The sequence below is a fragment of the Ptychodera flava genome, chromosome 14 (assembly GCF_041260155.1).
Source record: "Ptychodera flava strain L36383 chromosome 14, AS_Pfla_20210202, whole genome shotgun sequence".
Taxonomy (NCBI): Eukaryota; Metazoa; Hemichordata; class Enteropneusta; family Ptychoderidae; genus Ptychodera; species Ptychodera flava.
In genome coordinates, this window is record NC_091941.1 from 12,539,121 (window position 1) to 12,554,147 (window position 15,027).

General features: G+C 39.3%; 1 protein-coding gene across 1 annotated transcript; it reads right to left on the minus strand.

The window, feature by feature from the left end:
- Positions 1-379: 379 nt before the first annotated feature.
- On the minus strand, positions 380-12,080 carry LOC139149396 (protein SPEC3-like). Its single transcript, XM_070721131.1, has 3 exons — positions 10,571-12,080; positions 7,582-7,764; positions 380-1,630 (listed from the first exon to the last, which is right to left on the minus strand). Exons 1-3 carry the CDS (start codon positions 10,734-10,736, stop codon positions 1,497-1,499), a joined length of 483 nt encoding a protein of 160 aa, XP_070577232.1. The 5' UTR covers positions 10,737-12,080; the 3' UTR covers positions 380-1,496.
- Between the last annotated feature and the right edge of the window lie 2,947 nt (positions 12,081-15,027).

Genomic DNA, 15,027 nt, shown 5'->3' on the forward strand with positions numbered 1-15,027 from the left:
GTAGACACGTGCTATTCCCCAGATATTGCCGATATTGTCTGCGTCATGGTGATTCAATGATCAAATACCGATCAAATACCGAATCCTCGCTGATGTCATCAAACTAAATCCATGCTGAGTGTAATTTGTGATCGTCGGTGCTGAGACAGCCAGAAACCGCTTGATTACCAGATAAAACTCTTTGAGAGCTTCGTACGACCGCGTCGGCAGAAATATCAAAAAGTCATGCGAACGTTATGTAAATATACTCGACAATCTGACATACTATGTTCAAATTCCACCGTCTCCCGAATTTGATATTCACAACGTCACATTCTCGTATTTGATCGGGGACTGTGTGGCGTGTCTACCGTATGAAATGCTGAAACAAGGACACATGTAATGTGAATTTTATAAATTTATTACATATAATTGGAAACGCTCTATAGTCTAACCAAGGAAATAAAAATGAATTAATGTAAAAAGGTCGCTCCATTAACATCAAAGAATATGTAAGGGTGATGCCCGTCGGCGGTGTAACTGCTTCAAATATTTATCAAGACTCGGTGAGATATGGATCAGCAAGACAAGAAAGTGAGCGTTTGCCCTAAAAATTTGGCTTCTTTTCAGGCACTCGGTTTTTATATCATACGTGACAAATAATCATAAACAAGGAACGCACACATGAGTGAAGCCGATGACATTTCAGTGAATTCCGGACTTCGGTATTAAACCTGTCCGCATAAAAGCAGCCATTAAGCATTTGAAGCATACACGCACCGGCTTTCCAGCTGCAGGTGAAATCCAAGAAGCCTATATATTTTACGATTTCGTATCAAGCCCAATTCGTCGCTCCGTGAATTTCGTAATTTGAAGAAAAACCGTAAGAGCCAAAATCACACGGCCACCTTGAGAATGGTAGGAAAAGTGGGAAAAACTATGACTTTAACTCTGAAATCGCAAGATACATTGTTTCTTCCTGACAAGCGTTATGTTCAAAGCTAATCGCTACTTATTGTAAAATAAAACATGTTCTGTTACCATGGTGAATTGTTGAAGTCAGCCTTTTTTTACGATCAGCAAATATGAATAATGCAGTGCCTGTGACCTTTAGTGTAAACATTGTCTGGACGTAATTTCCTCTGAAACGTCACAGTCGACGGAAGAAACAGCATCACCTCCTTTCCGACATTAAGATCGCCTTCATTTTCCAATTATAAGAAATAGGCGACGAAAACTCGTATCTTTAGAGTAGCTTTGCCGCTGAGTATCGTATTAGGTGACTTTTCATTTGTCAAATATGGCGATTCGTGTTCTGTCAATGTCCTCGACTCTACTTGAGAACTCGCCAAGTTATTGCAAACCAATCAACCCTTGATGAAATGTTGAAAAGCGTCCTTCTCGGCGCTTAAATTGAGTTTCCGCTGCCTCATTCCCGGGCAATTAAGGGACGAACTTACAGAACAGCCCGAAATGCAAAAGCTGCGGCTTCCAATACCGTCGTCCCTTTCGTCATGCTAGGTGTAGGTTTTCAATCCGGCCTGATACAACTGCACCTCTTCGCTGTTCGATGTGGGCGTTGCGTATCCGGATGATGGCTGTGACACAGAAGACATCGTCACGATGGCTTTGTTATCGGGGTTGTATTCGCCTTTGCAGTGAAAGAGAGGCAAAAAAGTTAAAAGCAGAAACAATTAAGGGACCTGGGCATCGCTCCGCTAGAGAAGAAAGGCAGGGAAGCCTGACAAATTTGTTGTAATGCGTTTCATGGCAGAGTCTGCAAGTTAATCGGAGCCGAACTAATTTGGGAATTACATGTCGGTGAGCAGTTTACCTCGAAGGAGAGCGGGAAAGGTTTTTGCCGGTCAATTTTCGCATTTTAATTCAAAATCCCAATACTGATCATATTAATTATGGCCCCATCTGTTGTAAACAAAATTCCAAGTCCTATTCTATGTATTCTTATTCATCTTGCCTCTCTATTTTCCGCCATACTATTTTGACGGTGGTCATTAGAAACGTAAAATATATTTGATTGTTAGCCTTCGTATCGTAGCCAACTATACGATATCCTTCATACGCTTCTGTGTCCTAGATCCTTCTTACGTCACCACATCCAGGCTGTTATTTCGTAAACTGGGCCAACATTTACGCCTGGTGTTAATTTTCACGACTGTCTTGAATAAGAGCCCTACTTGGTCTAACTTGACACGTTTGCGCGTCATTTCTCACATTAGAAATTCGAGCGTCTAAGAAAGGCCATTTGAGAAATATCAAAAAATAGTGAGTAAAATGCCACACATTGCTATCCAACCGCGTTACTGCCATTTCGTTCATGACACTGGACAGATTGTCTTAGGCAATTCAGATCGAGAAGCAATATATTTCTGATAAATGCCTTTGATGATTGGTTTCCTATTTACACACTTTTCAGCATCCGTTTGAGGCTGTTTAAATCGAAGAAAGGGGATGACTGCGCTTTAAGAGCTGGAGATTGGTTCTAGTGGTTACTGCGTATTACTGGTAACTAAGCTATAATACTGGCCAGTGAGCAGTTTATCGTTGTTCGCTGAAAGCCAACCAAGCAAATTGTTTCCACTTAAATATAATTCGCGAGCCGAAAGAAGCTTGCGCCGCCACCCTAGCCAATCAGATGAAGGGATGGTTACTGAACAGCAAAACGGTCTGGACAGAAATTAATGAGATAAAGTTACTATCTCTTGGCATTATTTTGGTTAATTTTGTTTGATGTGACTAATCATTTTTGTTGTTCAGCTCACTGAAACATGCTAAACTGTCAGAAGTCGGATAACAATGGATGTTTCGATGCCCGGGTATTAATTAGTGTAACAAATTATGTTATCAGCATATTTACATGTTATGTGTATACGTAAGGTGTGAATAAACCTCCTATGACTGATAATTCAGCATGTTTCAGTGAGCAGAACAACATAATTAATCACATGAAACAAAATCATTGTAACCGAAATAATTTGAAAAGATAGCGGCCCTTTCCCTTTAAAGAGTTACATCAACTAGTCTTGCTCAAGATTATAAGCGCCGAACTTGGGTTTCTGGCGGTTCAACCACAGACCCCATAAACTGTTTCTAGGGTCTGTGGTCCAGCAGAACCACCGTAACATCGAATTTTCACCGGATGACAAACCCAAATGTCTGCTTAATTTCAGTCTTCCCACTGCCCTGCTTTAAGTGCAACAATACACTGTTATGTATACTGTACGTTATATAGTAAGAATATATATTTATTAAACACATAACTTCCCTCTGAAGGGAAGAAAGGCGCTACAAAAACAAATGAGGAAGTTACTCAAACAAAACCAAAACAGTGTTTCGAAGTTATAATACGAAAAAGAAATAAATTCATACAAAAAACCAAATCAAATGATGATTACATTTCTGATAGGCATTCCATTCTCAATATCATACATGTAGATATGTATTGTGCTAAAGGAATTGATATGCTAGTATTTTTCATTATGAGTTCAAATTTGTTAGGCATATCATAAAATGCAGTGATATATTTTGCAGCTGCAGCAAACAAGAGATTTTTTTTGGCTGGTGTAAAATTTGCAAGAAATGATAAAATCTTGTTCATCTTCTACACATTTACTATTGCAAAGTTCGCAGATTCTTTCATGTACCGGAATTTTATTGTGGCGTCCTGTTTCAATTTTTAATGAATGGTTACTTAATCTAAATTTGACAAGACTGTCTCGGAGATCGATATTATTGATAGTAGTAATGTAATTTTCAAGCTCGATACTTTGTTTAAATATTATGTATGTTCTCAATTTATTTTTGCATCTTTATTCGTTCTTTTATCATCTTGGATTTCTCTTTCCCACAGTTCATCGTAGGTGCCTTTAAGTTTGCCATAAATTTCGGTCGATTCAGACCTAGTGAAAATTTGATAGGAATTAACAAGTTGCATTTCCCCGATATTAGTACAGATTGACTCAATCTTACAATACCACTTGCTTTCTTACAATACCACTTGCTTTCTTACAATACCACTTGCTTTTCAGAGTTTTGTTAACAAAGAATGCTTCCTTTAACAGACAGCGCTCACTATTATTAAGTCTATTAAAGTATTTGATCATCAGTTTTTGAATGAAAATTTCGATGGGATAACGACCGAGTTCGCTTTATGTTGCAAGTTTTGATGTGTTTCTTGAAATTACCAATAAGAACCGGCAAAAGCTGAGGTGAACGTCTTCTATAGCTAATTTGGAAGTACACTCGTGTCCCCATACCTCACAACCATACACAAGAATGGGTCAATCACTTGAAACAAAATCATCGTAAGAGTATAAGAGTATAAGAGTAAGTTCTAAGAATATTCAAAACACAGCTAAGTGGTTAGAATACAGTCCTTCCCGGAGTAGCCGTAGTTATGTATAGCTTTTGCTATCGATTTGTGAATTCTCGTCTATAGATGATGCATTTGTGTTCGCCTCGTTGAGAGGCTGTCTGAGTGATGAAATCTACAGGTTAAAAGAGCAAGCTTAGATATCGGTGCGTCTCAATGCGGAATCCCAATGATTACCCGACAGCAAAGATATTTCTTTAGAAAGTTTAGCGCACAATCTCGCTGTTAATTACTCATTTAAAGATAAAATGACAAAATTCAATCGGAATTACTTATAGGTACAAATTAAATATCAAAACTAGCCATCAAATCGGTCCTTGAAGGCGTGTTTTAATAAAAAAATGTTGTTTGTTTTTCACGCCGCTGGAACTCTTCCTAACCATTTCGTGAAAGACACTGCTAATCGATACTACAATGAATCAGAGACGCCTATTCACGTACCATACAGCGTCAATACAATGTTCAAAGATTTGACCGAATAAACAGCTGAATTAAGGTAGTATGCGGCTCGAAATTGAAAGACTTAAACTTTCAGTAGGAAAACCTAACACTTCCCTTTCGAAATCGAGAATAAAAGTCAGGGGTCACCGTGCAAAATTTTGTATGAGAGAAATTACTCATTATTTGCCTACACTTGAAATTCAAAATGGCCGCCATCCCTGTTAGGTCAATGAGAATAAAAGTGCATTTTCGACTTTCAATACAAATAAGATAGTGAAAACTTTAGTTACTCCACTAGCTTCAAAAACAGCCCGAGCAAGTGGTAGACAAAATTAGAATAATTGTAAAATTATGAGAGTCTGAATATCTGTCCTCAGGCGCATTCTACCGTAAACGGACTTCAAAGCGTCACGATAACATCATTAGTGACATTATTCCGACAGTCTTGGTTGCACCAGGGCGAACTATTTCGAACGTGATCCATGTTTTTCTCGCTTTTAAAGAATCACATGGTTACAAGCTTCGTCTTGCAAAGCATTGGTCGTACTTTCTTGACTTCAATTATCCCAGTAATCTTACAAAAGCGATATCGTTTCACAATTGTCGCACTTCTATGTATTCAAACCGGCATTTTCTATCATGGCATCTTATTACATAAAGACGGCGAATTTAGGAAACGAAATCCTCCCAATGAGCGCCGCCAGCCATAATCTCCTCACACTTCAGGGTCCTCTAAGCATCTTACTAATTAGTACTTTGATATTCAAATGCATCGACAAGTTATATATTATATCAGAATATGTATTTTAATAATTTGGTCGTCTTGCATCACGTTTTTCGTGACAGATTACTCCGTGATATCTTGTCTGATTTAGGAGCACAATCTATAAAGTCTATGGGAATTATGTCAGCAAGGCAGTAAATTTTCTTTTTAATTTCAGTGAACATTAGCGGCCACTTTTGTTTTCCAACGTAATCATGTTTTTCGTTTTCAGTAATACTAATCAGGATTGACCTCGAACTTGAACGTTTTCTTCATGGTGTTCTCATATGGGAGTATGATTCATTTCATCGAAATTACAGTCAACGCCTGTCAGCCTTATTCATCAAGATACCATTTCATTTCATTTCATTTCATTTCGTGTCATATGAGATAAATGTCGGATAAGATAAGAGAAGAGAAGACGGGAAAAGATGAGATGCTCGTGTATGGATCTGCGTACGGATCGCAGACTGAATAGTGTGACACACCGATCATGAAGTAGACTTATAAAATAAGAAAAAAGTGACAAGATAACGTAACAACCAAATGTAAAAAGAAAGACAAAACACGGAAGACAAAACACAAGACGCGGAAGACAAAACAAGAAATAATCATGTCGTCAAGAGTTTTGATAGGATAGCGCGATGAGCAGATATGATATGACGTTATGTGATGAGAATGATATCATATCATATCATATCATATCATATCATATCATATCATACCATCTCATACCATTTCATATCATACCATATCATATCATATCATATCATATCATATCATATCATATCATATCATATCATATCATAACATATTATATCATAGCATAGCATAGCATAGCAGAGCATAGCAGAGCATAGCATAGCATAGCATAGCATAGCATAGCATAGCAGAGCAGAGCAGAGCAGAGCAGAGCATAGAGTAGCACGTGACGTAGCTAATTTTTGCCATTGAAAGGTTTAACGTTCTTGCAAGGAGCAAAATACTGAAGTGCACAGATGACAACATGATTGAAAAGCATGGACATGGAGCGTGAATACCGAAGTTCACCTAGCCGTGTAATTATGATCATTGCCGTCTCTGAATACATACTAGTATTTCAATACCAGCCTGTTCAGTTATTTACAAAGTTTATTAGCCTCGTCAGAATGCTTGTGCTGTATTGAAACGAACAATTGTAATTTTGTGTCTGAAACTGCCTCCTTTCGGTAGCAATTTGCCTGTATTCACTAACGCTGTAGTCACGGTTTCCATCTTGATATCGCATCTACCATATCCGAGATGTCAGTGCTAGCTAGTCAATTGGACACGCACTGATATCTTAGTTTTCATCGAGAGATATGGATATTTTTGTATCTATCATAGCCAGTAAATTTTGAAAAGAGGTTATTCAAAAATGAACACGTGAAAGAGAAAATGGGAGATCGCATTTTGTTTGAAAAGCATCGTCAAAAAGGGAACACGGCATATTTTTCTAATGCAATGGTCGTAGCCCCTTATTCAGCTATATTAGATGATGTCAGTGGTTTATTGTGAAAGTCTTCAAATAGACAGAGCATTTCAGGTTCAGACTGCCATGCAATTTTTGACTGTTTTTAAACCGTGAAGCCAAGAAACTTTCTAAAACCAACTCCCAGAAGAAATCAATTGAATTGAGGTACCTTTCGTCTCGATTTACTCCAAGGTTTTTTTATTACACTGGGCTATGTAAGGATATATATATATATATATATATATATATATATATATATATATATATATATATATATATATATATATATATATATATATATATATATATATATATATATATATATATATATATATATATATATATATATATATATATATATATATATATATATATATTATATGGTTTCAGGAACAAGGTTTGAGTACCGCCCCCCCCCTCCCCACCGCCCACTATTTTGGCATGTCAACACGGGAGACATTGAACTTTTATCTGAACCTTTCAAAAGCTGAGGTGAAAGGTCGTGGTTTTGCTTACCTGCCATGGCAACAAACGCTATCCCCCACAGCACACTCCAGATCCAGCCTATGAAAAATATCCAGCATGTGGCGAGTTGCACCACTCCGACCCAGAAATTAATGCAACACGTTCCCAGTTTACCATAGCCAGTCTGACCGGGATTGGCGCAGCAGAATACAGAGAGGCCAGCAACTACTGTGCCTGGGTGAAAAGAGATGGTATGAGAATTTAATTTCGCTGTTGTTGTTGTTACCTGTGGGGGTAATTTACTGGTCTTCAACGATTCACCACACTCCAGTTAATCCTGACATAATCCCGTTGAAGATGACTCACAAAAGGAACCCGACTCGGCATTGGCAGTGCAGCTGTTGGTGATTGCATGGAATTTTTACAAGTCAAAAGAAATTAGATTTTTCAGTGCGAATTGGATTACACCAAGAGACGTGCAAAATGCTGTTGTGAGGTCAATCTGCATATTTTGCGAAACTGGTCGTTAGGTATTCTTGCCTAGCACGAGCTGGGCTATCTTTTATTGATTTCTCATATACTTTACTGCTGTATAGTTACTAATCGGACTTACACGTCGCGCAATTGATATCCTTATCTCACATCGCCAGTCGTGAAAATTTCGCAGAGCGCATATAAATTTGTCGAAAAGTGATGAGATCTCCACCGTGAAATTCCCCTGGCTCCGTCACACAGTGAAATTATCTCCATGAGGAGGTCCCTCGCATTCAATCTACAGATTGATTTTTAACTGACATTTGCAAACGAGGAGTGCATTGCAGCAGAGTATTCAGAATGATTGATTAGTCGGCGGTCATAGTGATGTTGGATGACGCTGAATCTATTCAATATGCCACCTTCTGGACAGGATGTTTATGCTTTGCAAAAACAGTACAAAACAAATGAAAAACAAAGGAATATTGTTTAGAAACGTTTACAAACGAGGAAGGAAACCCTATCTGAATAATCATACTTATCACATGCACAAGCCAAGTTTGTCGTCTCCGAACAAAAAATACGGGATTTATTCTCTGGTCGTTCTACGTCACGACAACCCGCGTCTATGTCATCAATTTCGGTGCGTCGGACCTTTTTTTTTTGTCGATCTTCGGTGTGCTCGTAAATATGTAAACAAACAACATGGCGGTCGATGTTTCTCCCACGATCAAAAGTCATGTAATGAAATCGATATTTTCACAGACTACGACATTACTAATCCGAACGATGTAAACACAAGAGTGTATCGCCTGTATATTCCGAAGGAATTACGTGAATATTTGCGGAAACAACGAACTCGAAGCTGGTCGATGGGTTCCGTACGCACTGTGCAAACAGGGTCAGGCGCGACGTTTACAGTGTTCGCGCCGTCGAGATTCAGTCGATATTTGTTCCCGAAAAATAGCGTATCTTCGTCTGTGATAAATTTCTAGGACTATGCTATCTTTGAAATGGAGTATAACTTTGCGGAAGGTAGCCTACGTGTAGACCGAGAGCTGTCATTTGCTCCACACACGAACGAACTGACGTGAGCACTAGCGCACACGCGCGGCGGACGACTGGGAATGATTGACAACTTGTGCACGGCGTACTGATATTTATTCCTAAAGTAGTTCAAAAGTTTAAACGCGGAATCGTCATGGAAAACTTATTTTATTTTGCAAAAAATAACGAATTCTTGGCTTGTGCATGTGATAAGTATATTATTCCCTAATATTTTTCTTCGTTCAGCTCGGAAAATACTCGTAACGTAATGACCGTGTCACCACTCGTCTTCGACTCGTGGTGACACGGTCATTACGTCACTCGTATTTTCCTTCGCTGAACGAAGAAAAATATTAGGGATAATATCTAATTAGTACATTCAACAATGTTCTTATTTGCTCTCCTGGCTTTTATACGCTCTTGTAATGTTAACACCCTGGTACAGTTCTTGTTGCAACCATTCAACGACTGTTTCTCTTTTGGGAGTCAGGCAATAAATGTCTCACCTGGGGCAAAAAGCAGTATATCAGCTAAAGCAATCCCCAGTGTAATGTACACAAATCTGCAACAATCTTTCATTCATATTTGTGGCGATATATCTCCACGGTGGCACGTTCGTGCAACATGCCATTAGGAACTATCACCAGGACAACGCGGGTCTCCCGGAGTATGTTCAGTGTTTTCATTCCCGCCTAGGCTCCGCGTTTTCGAATGGAGATTATGGCCACATAATTCAAAATTGATTTCAATCAGGGTGAGAACGATTTACAGTAATGTAGCGTGCACATCAAACCATTTTCTATTAACATAATGATTTCACTTACTTGTAGGGTACAATAATAGGTCACTGCTCTGCCGGTTTGGGGTTTCTATGTATTGGCTCGGGAGCGTCGAAAATATAAATATTTATCTACATAATCACGACTTACAGACAGCTTAAGCATTCAAATGAGTAACGTTTATGTTAAACCTGAATATTATACATATATATATATATATATATATATATATATATATATATATACATACATACATATATGTGTGTGTGTGTGTGTGTGTGTGTGTGTGTATAGTGTCAAGTCCTTTACTTTATTATTATAAATCATTACAATAATACACTTTTAAAAGCGTACTAATATATCAGATATGGTTGAGTTTACTTTAGTTGCACAACATTATCGAAATATGTCATTCTGTGTCCTTATTAACCTCACAATCGGAGCATACGATTTCTGCTGGTGTAGACGTTCTCGTTTGATTCAGAAAATGGTTTGTAAAAGCAAGCGATGTTCAGTAAAGCACACAGGAGTAGCTCATCGTTCTTTTGCGGGCTATATGTGTTCAGGTACTTCTATCAGTTAATATCAGTCGAATGACATTTCAAAACAGGCTGGAAATATTCAAAAATGTCTTTGTAAACGACTCTGTGGACAGAATTGGAGTCGTTTGTCACGGAGGCCGGCTTTTCTCATACGAGATCAAAAGCGGAAGGTGGGCAAGAACGGTTACCGTGACTTACCTAAACCCGGTATACATATATTGAACACCAAGCATGTGATTGCAGCAGCGATATGCATGGCTGGAATGGCAGCCCGAAGCTGGCTTGGCTTCGGCGTTTCTGCCTTCACTGATACAGCCTCGGTGACCACTGGTTGGTCGTATGTCATCACCATTTCCTTCATCATGGCCCCCGTCTTATTTCACTCAAAAGGAGTCTGATCGATGTCGGCTTTTTTCCAGTTGTAAAGCCTAGTCTGTCATCGCTTCCAAGAGGAAGAACACAATGTGCCGTTCACTTACGCGGCATCTTGCAGTCTGCCAGTAACTCATAAGGTAAAAAAATAATCCAGGATGTTTTTGAACAGCAATCCACAAGCGACACAGCACGATGCACTCCAATCACCAAATAAGGTTATTTCTACCGACGCGGGATCCTCCTTGGCACATCTAGAACTTCACACAGTAATCAGACAGCCTACCTGTGTATTAACCTTGAGTAATTTAAAACAAATAGAAAGGCATAGCCAGGCTGTGCGGTAGAGGGTTCATAATGGGCGAGTCCACAGCTTTTGATACCGGTGAGATGGCACAGCCAGCATCTGCTAGACACAATTCATACAATCTGTGACAAGACACAATGAGCTAGTCAACACCAGCACACACCTTAATGTCCTGATAGGAGTTAATATTGTTCTTGAATGGCCGACTCTGTCGCGATAATGAGGATGATCGGAGAAAGCGCAGTCTGCCTTCCCACGGCTGCTTGTTCGCTTCAATTAAAGTGGACAGTTGCCTCGCCGCTGGGATGACAATTTAAGTATGGGAATACGAGGTATAGAGGAAATTATCAAATTTCATCTACAAGGGAAAGTAATTCCCCCATCACGCCGTTCGTTCCTATCATTGTCGATTTAGATGCACTGTTCTCAGACAGGCTCACATAAACTTTGGATTAAACAGCTTAATAAAATCTCCACGTTTTCTCGTTGTCACAAATGTGGTCTCGCCTGGTAATTTTCTTTACAGCTGTGTGACATTTACTAAGTGCGTCTGACTTCTCTCCATATGACAATGCTTCTAAGTACTCGAGCGCCTTTGGGAAGTGTGTACTTTTGTGATAGGCTGGATTCCTTTTCACACCTCACGCACACTGCAAACTGTGAGCTTTTGTCTATGTAGTTCCCGCGAAAATATATCTGTTCGTGTGTTGCGAGTCGAACACTTGATACATGGAAACCACCTGGGTTTCTAAATGACGAAGATTTGTGTTCGAGTCGAACGAACTGCAGGCACGGGATGGCCCTCTTGAGTCTTGGACAGACCATCCACAAAACTATCCGCTGAAGGCTGGCTCTAAGAGTGAACACGACGTCTGATAGAATTAAATCTCTTTCGTTTACCTTACCCGATCGTAGCTAACTTGAAAAGTGGCCTTATTTGTGTGATTCGATAAAATCCATTGCGCAGGAGATAGTTGAATTTGCAGTGATTTTGCCCCTACAAATTGAATGTCGTCAAAAATAGTTGTCGGTCAAGGGTCAGATTGAATACCTAATCACGGTGACGTCAATCATAGTGATTGTGTGTTCTCCGAACGATAATGAAAAGAGCAGCCCGAGGATCCAGATTGTCAGAAATTGCTACGCATTGGGCGCGCTTCTGTTCTTCGTTTAATGTAGTACAGAACACCTTTATCTGAGTTTCTATCTATTGCGAGTAAGTGGCTGACACGATAAATGAAACAAGCGAGAAACGACAAGGTTACTGTGCCTGTCTTCTTCTCATGACCTCGCACGCCAGTTTATATATACCGTATATATTTCATCAAATCCATCAATTATGGCCTTGGGTCTCTGTTGAGGCGGGTCAAAATGTACGCTCACATATTCATTTCGCGTCTGGCATCCATCGATTTATAGTCAGCATCCTGGGACACCAATTCGATACTTCGAAATCTAAAACTAGCATTTTGACGTCAGTTGATCGCGGTTTTAACCTGGTACGAATTTATACTCAGTCATGAAAGATGTGTGGACTATACTAGAATTTACTGACAATATCAATAGATTTAACTTGATAAATTGCAGCTCGGAAAACTACCCAGTCGCTCAACACGTTGTAAAGTGTGCACAGGAACAGCCTTAGGTGGGGCTTCATTCTGTTTCATGAAATAGCCGGCGTCATAAATTTCGGTGACGAAAATCGACCTGCAACATTCAGTTCAGATATGCCTTCCTTTCCTGGACTTTCCATGAATACTAGTGTCGTGGTATGTAGAATGTCACGACAAGAGAATGAGTTGAACGAAATTTACGTCAAATGGCTGCATTCACGCATAAATATTTAAGCAGCAAATTTCCTTCGGTTGACAGCGATAGCCCATGTTTCATGAACGGCTATTAATTATGTATTGATGGATTGTTTCAGCAGTCAATGTGAACGACATATTCCTCCGCTACTGATGGAAAATTTCATCCAGGGTGCATTTCTCACGTGATCGGCATTCAAAAGAGGGTTCCATACTAATGCAATGCGAAGCGACGTTGTCCTTACGACGCATCTCGGCAATTATTACTTCACCGAACTCCCTACTGATTTTATGATCAATTCACGTTCGTTGGAAAATCCCCGTGGATTTTCTTACAGAGGGTTTTGCTGTCGTCTAGTAGGCCCCGTAATTGCCTTTTTTCTAAAAGCGATTCCCCTACCCAACAAAAAATTGTAAGTTTTAGTGTTTTGTCAAGTTTGTTGTTCCCGCTATTTAATACCATTTCTTGTTCTTCTCAAAAATAGAAATGCTAAGTATTCAACTTCAGGTAGATATTCGGGCTTTCAAATTTTATTAATTCTATTCTTATCTACCACATGCAAGGTTCACTTTAAAGCTCTTTGTGTATGAGAAGTTTTTCACCGTCCTATTTTTTCGAAATTCGAAAATTTTATTTTTCCCCATAGAGTTAAGGTTCCAAGGCAAGAAATTGACCTTTTTAATCTAACAATTCTCTGGTGGTTAATAAGCTCAGAACCCCCGTAAATGATACATTTTCTAAAAGCCTAGATATAGGGGAACATTTTGGTAACCACAGTAATACCATTGTTTGCATAACTATCACGTGACAGGTAATTTGCATCGAAAGATGCTACCACACTGACTCTGACTGGAAACTTCTATTTCATCATTGCATGTTGTCGGACAAAATCATCCTTTGTATTGGCAGAAAAATTATCTGACATGCGCAAATGAAGATCTATATGATCCAATGTGTCTTTGTACAAGTGCAGGGAGAGTGCGAGTAGTTCAGTAAGCAGATCGAAATCTTTATATGTTTATACAGGAACCGTTTTAACATTAGATCGTATATGCACGCTGATTCGCGAATCACGGGAATCACTGTAACTGCAAAAAGTTACAAAAACTGTCGTGAAAGGACTTTTGATTCCTTGAAGAGGGAATCGACACAACATGAAAAATGTCTGGACCAGCGTACATGTAATTATTCATGACTTTGGGAGAACGATGAGAAAATGCAGTCTGACTATACGGTCGATTAAAAGTTACACTCGCCAGTCCCTGTGGAAGCAAAGATTTATCGGCTCTGTGGTGTTCTTAAAGCCAGTAATAAGCTGCGGTAATACCCACTTATGAGGTCGACTTTTATCGACAAGGTAAACGGAAAACTGCTTTCGAACATTTTTCTCCGCGTTAAGGCTATGTAAGTGTATGCACGTGCCTGTAGCAAGATAGTGTGAATTAATTCAGTTCACTGTGAAGAAACATTTGCCGTGTACATTTTTAATTTAATTTTTCATCTTTGCAGTGGCTATATCAACCCGCAAGTAAAAAGGATCCCACTTTCTCTAGCTTGGATGACTGGGACTGCCGCAGCAATTTCCTTTCACTTCTTGCATTGCATTGAGTTTGTTCCCGCCATTTAATAAATAATTGAGTACTTGCTATGCGTGAGCTAATCAAAAGCTCCTGTTCATGTAAAACAGAAAATACTTCCATCCATTTTAATAGTCAACATATATTTAAAACGCTACATATGCAATCGACATTGCATTGCGTGAAGCGGTCCCTTCCGCGGGACTGACGCTGTAATTTGGTTTTGTAGCCTTCGTCGCGTGTTAATAATGTAAGGGCTAGCTCAGGGCCCGACCGCGATATTTGCAATAGCTCTCTCTCTCTCTCTCTCTCCTCTCTCTCTCTCTCTCTCTCTCTGAAAGTATGAAAAATGCCGTCGGTTGGCAGGAATACTGCTTCAATGGCTTTGAGTAATACTCCTATGTTGGTTAATATCACCACTTAGCCCGTTTGTTGACTTGAGGCTAGCTGGGGCTACAGCAACTGCCTATGGTTAACATAACTAATAAAAGGGTCATCGATTTTCGTCCACTACCTTACTACTATTATTGTAAACTCGCTTAGAATAATCAAATGATATATCATCATCATCATCATAATCATCATCATCA

What these genes read in the sequence shown, in the direction of transcription:
- LOC139149396 (XM_070721131.1), bottom strand. Translation starts at nt 10,736, where the DNA reads ATGATGAAGGAAATGGTGATGACATACGACCAACCAGTGGTCACCGAG. An exon ending in TATATGTATACCGGGTTTAG is followed by an intron (nt 7,765 to 10,570) that starts GTAAGTCACGGT and finishes CTTTTCACCCAG; the next exon opens with GCACAGTAGTTGCTGGCCTC. An exon ending in AGCGTTTGTTGCCATGGCAG is followed by an intron (nt 1,631 to 7,581) that starts GTAAGCAAAACC and finishes TTCACTGCAAAG; the next exon opens with GCGAATACAACCCCGATAAC.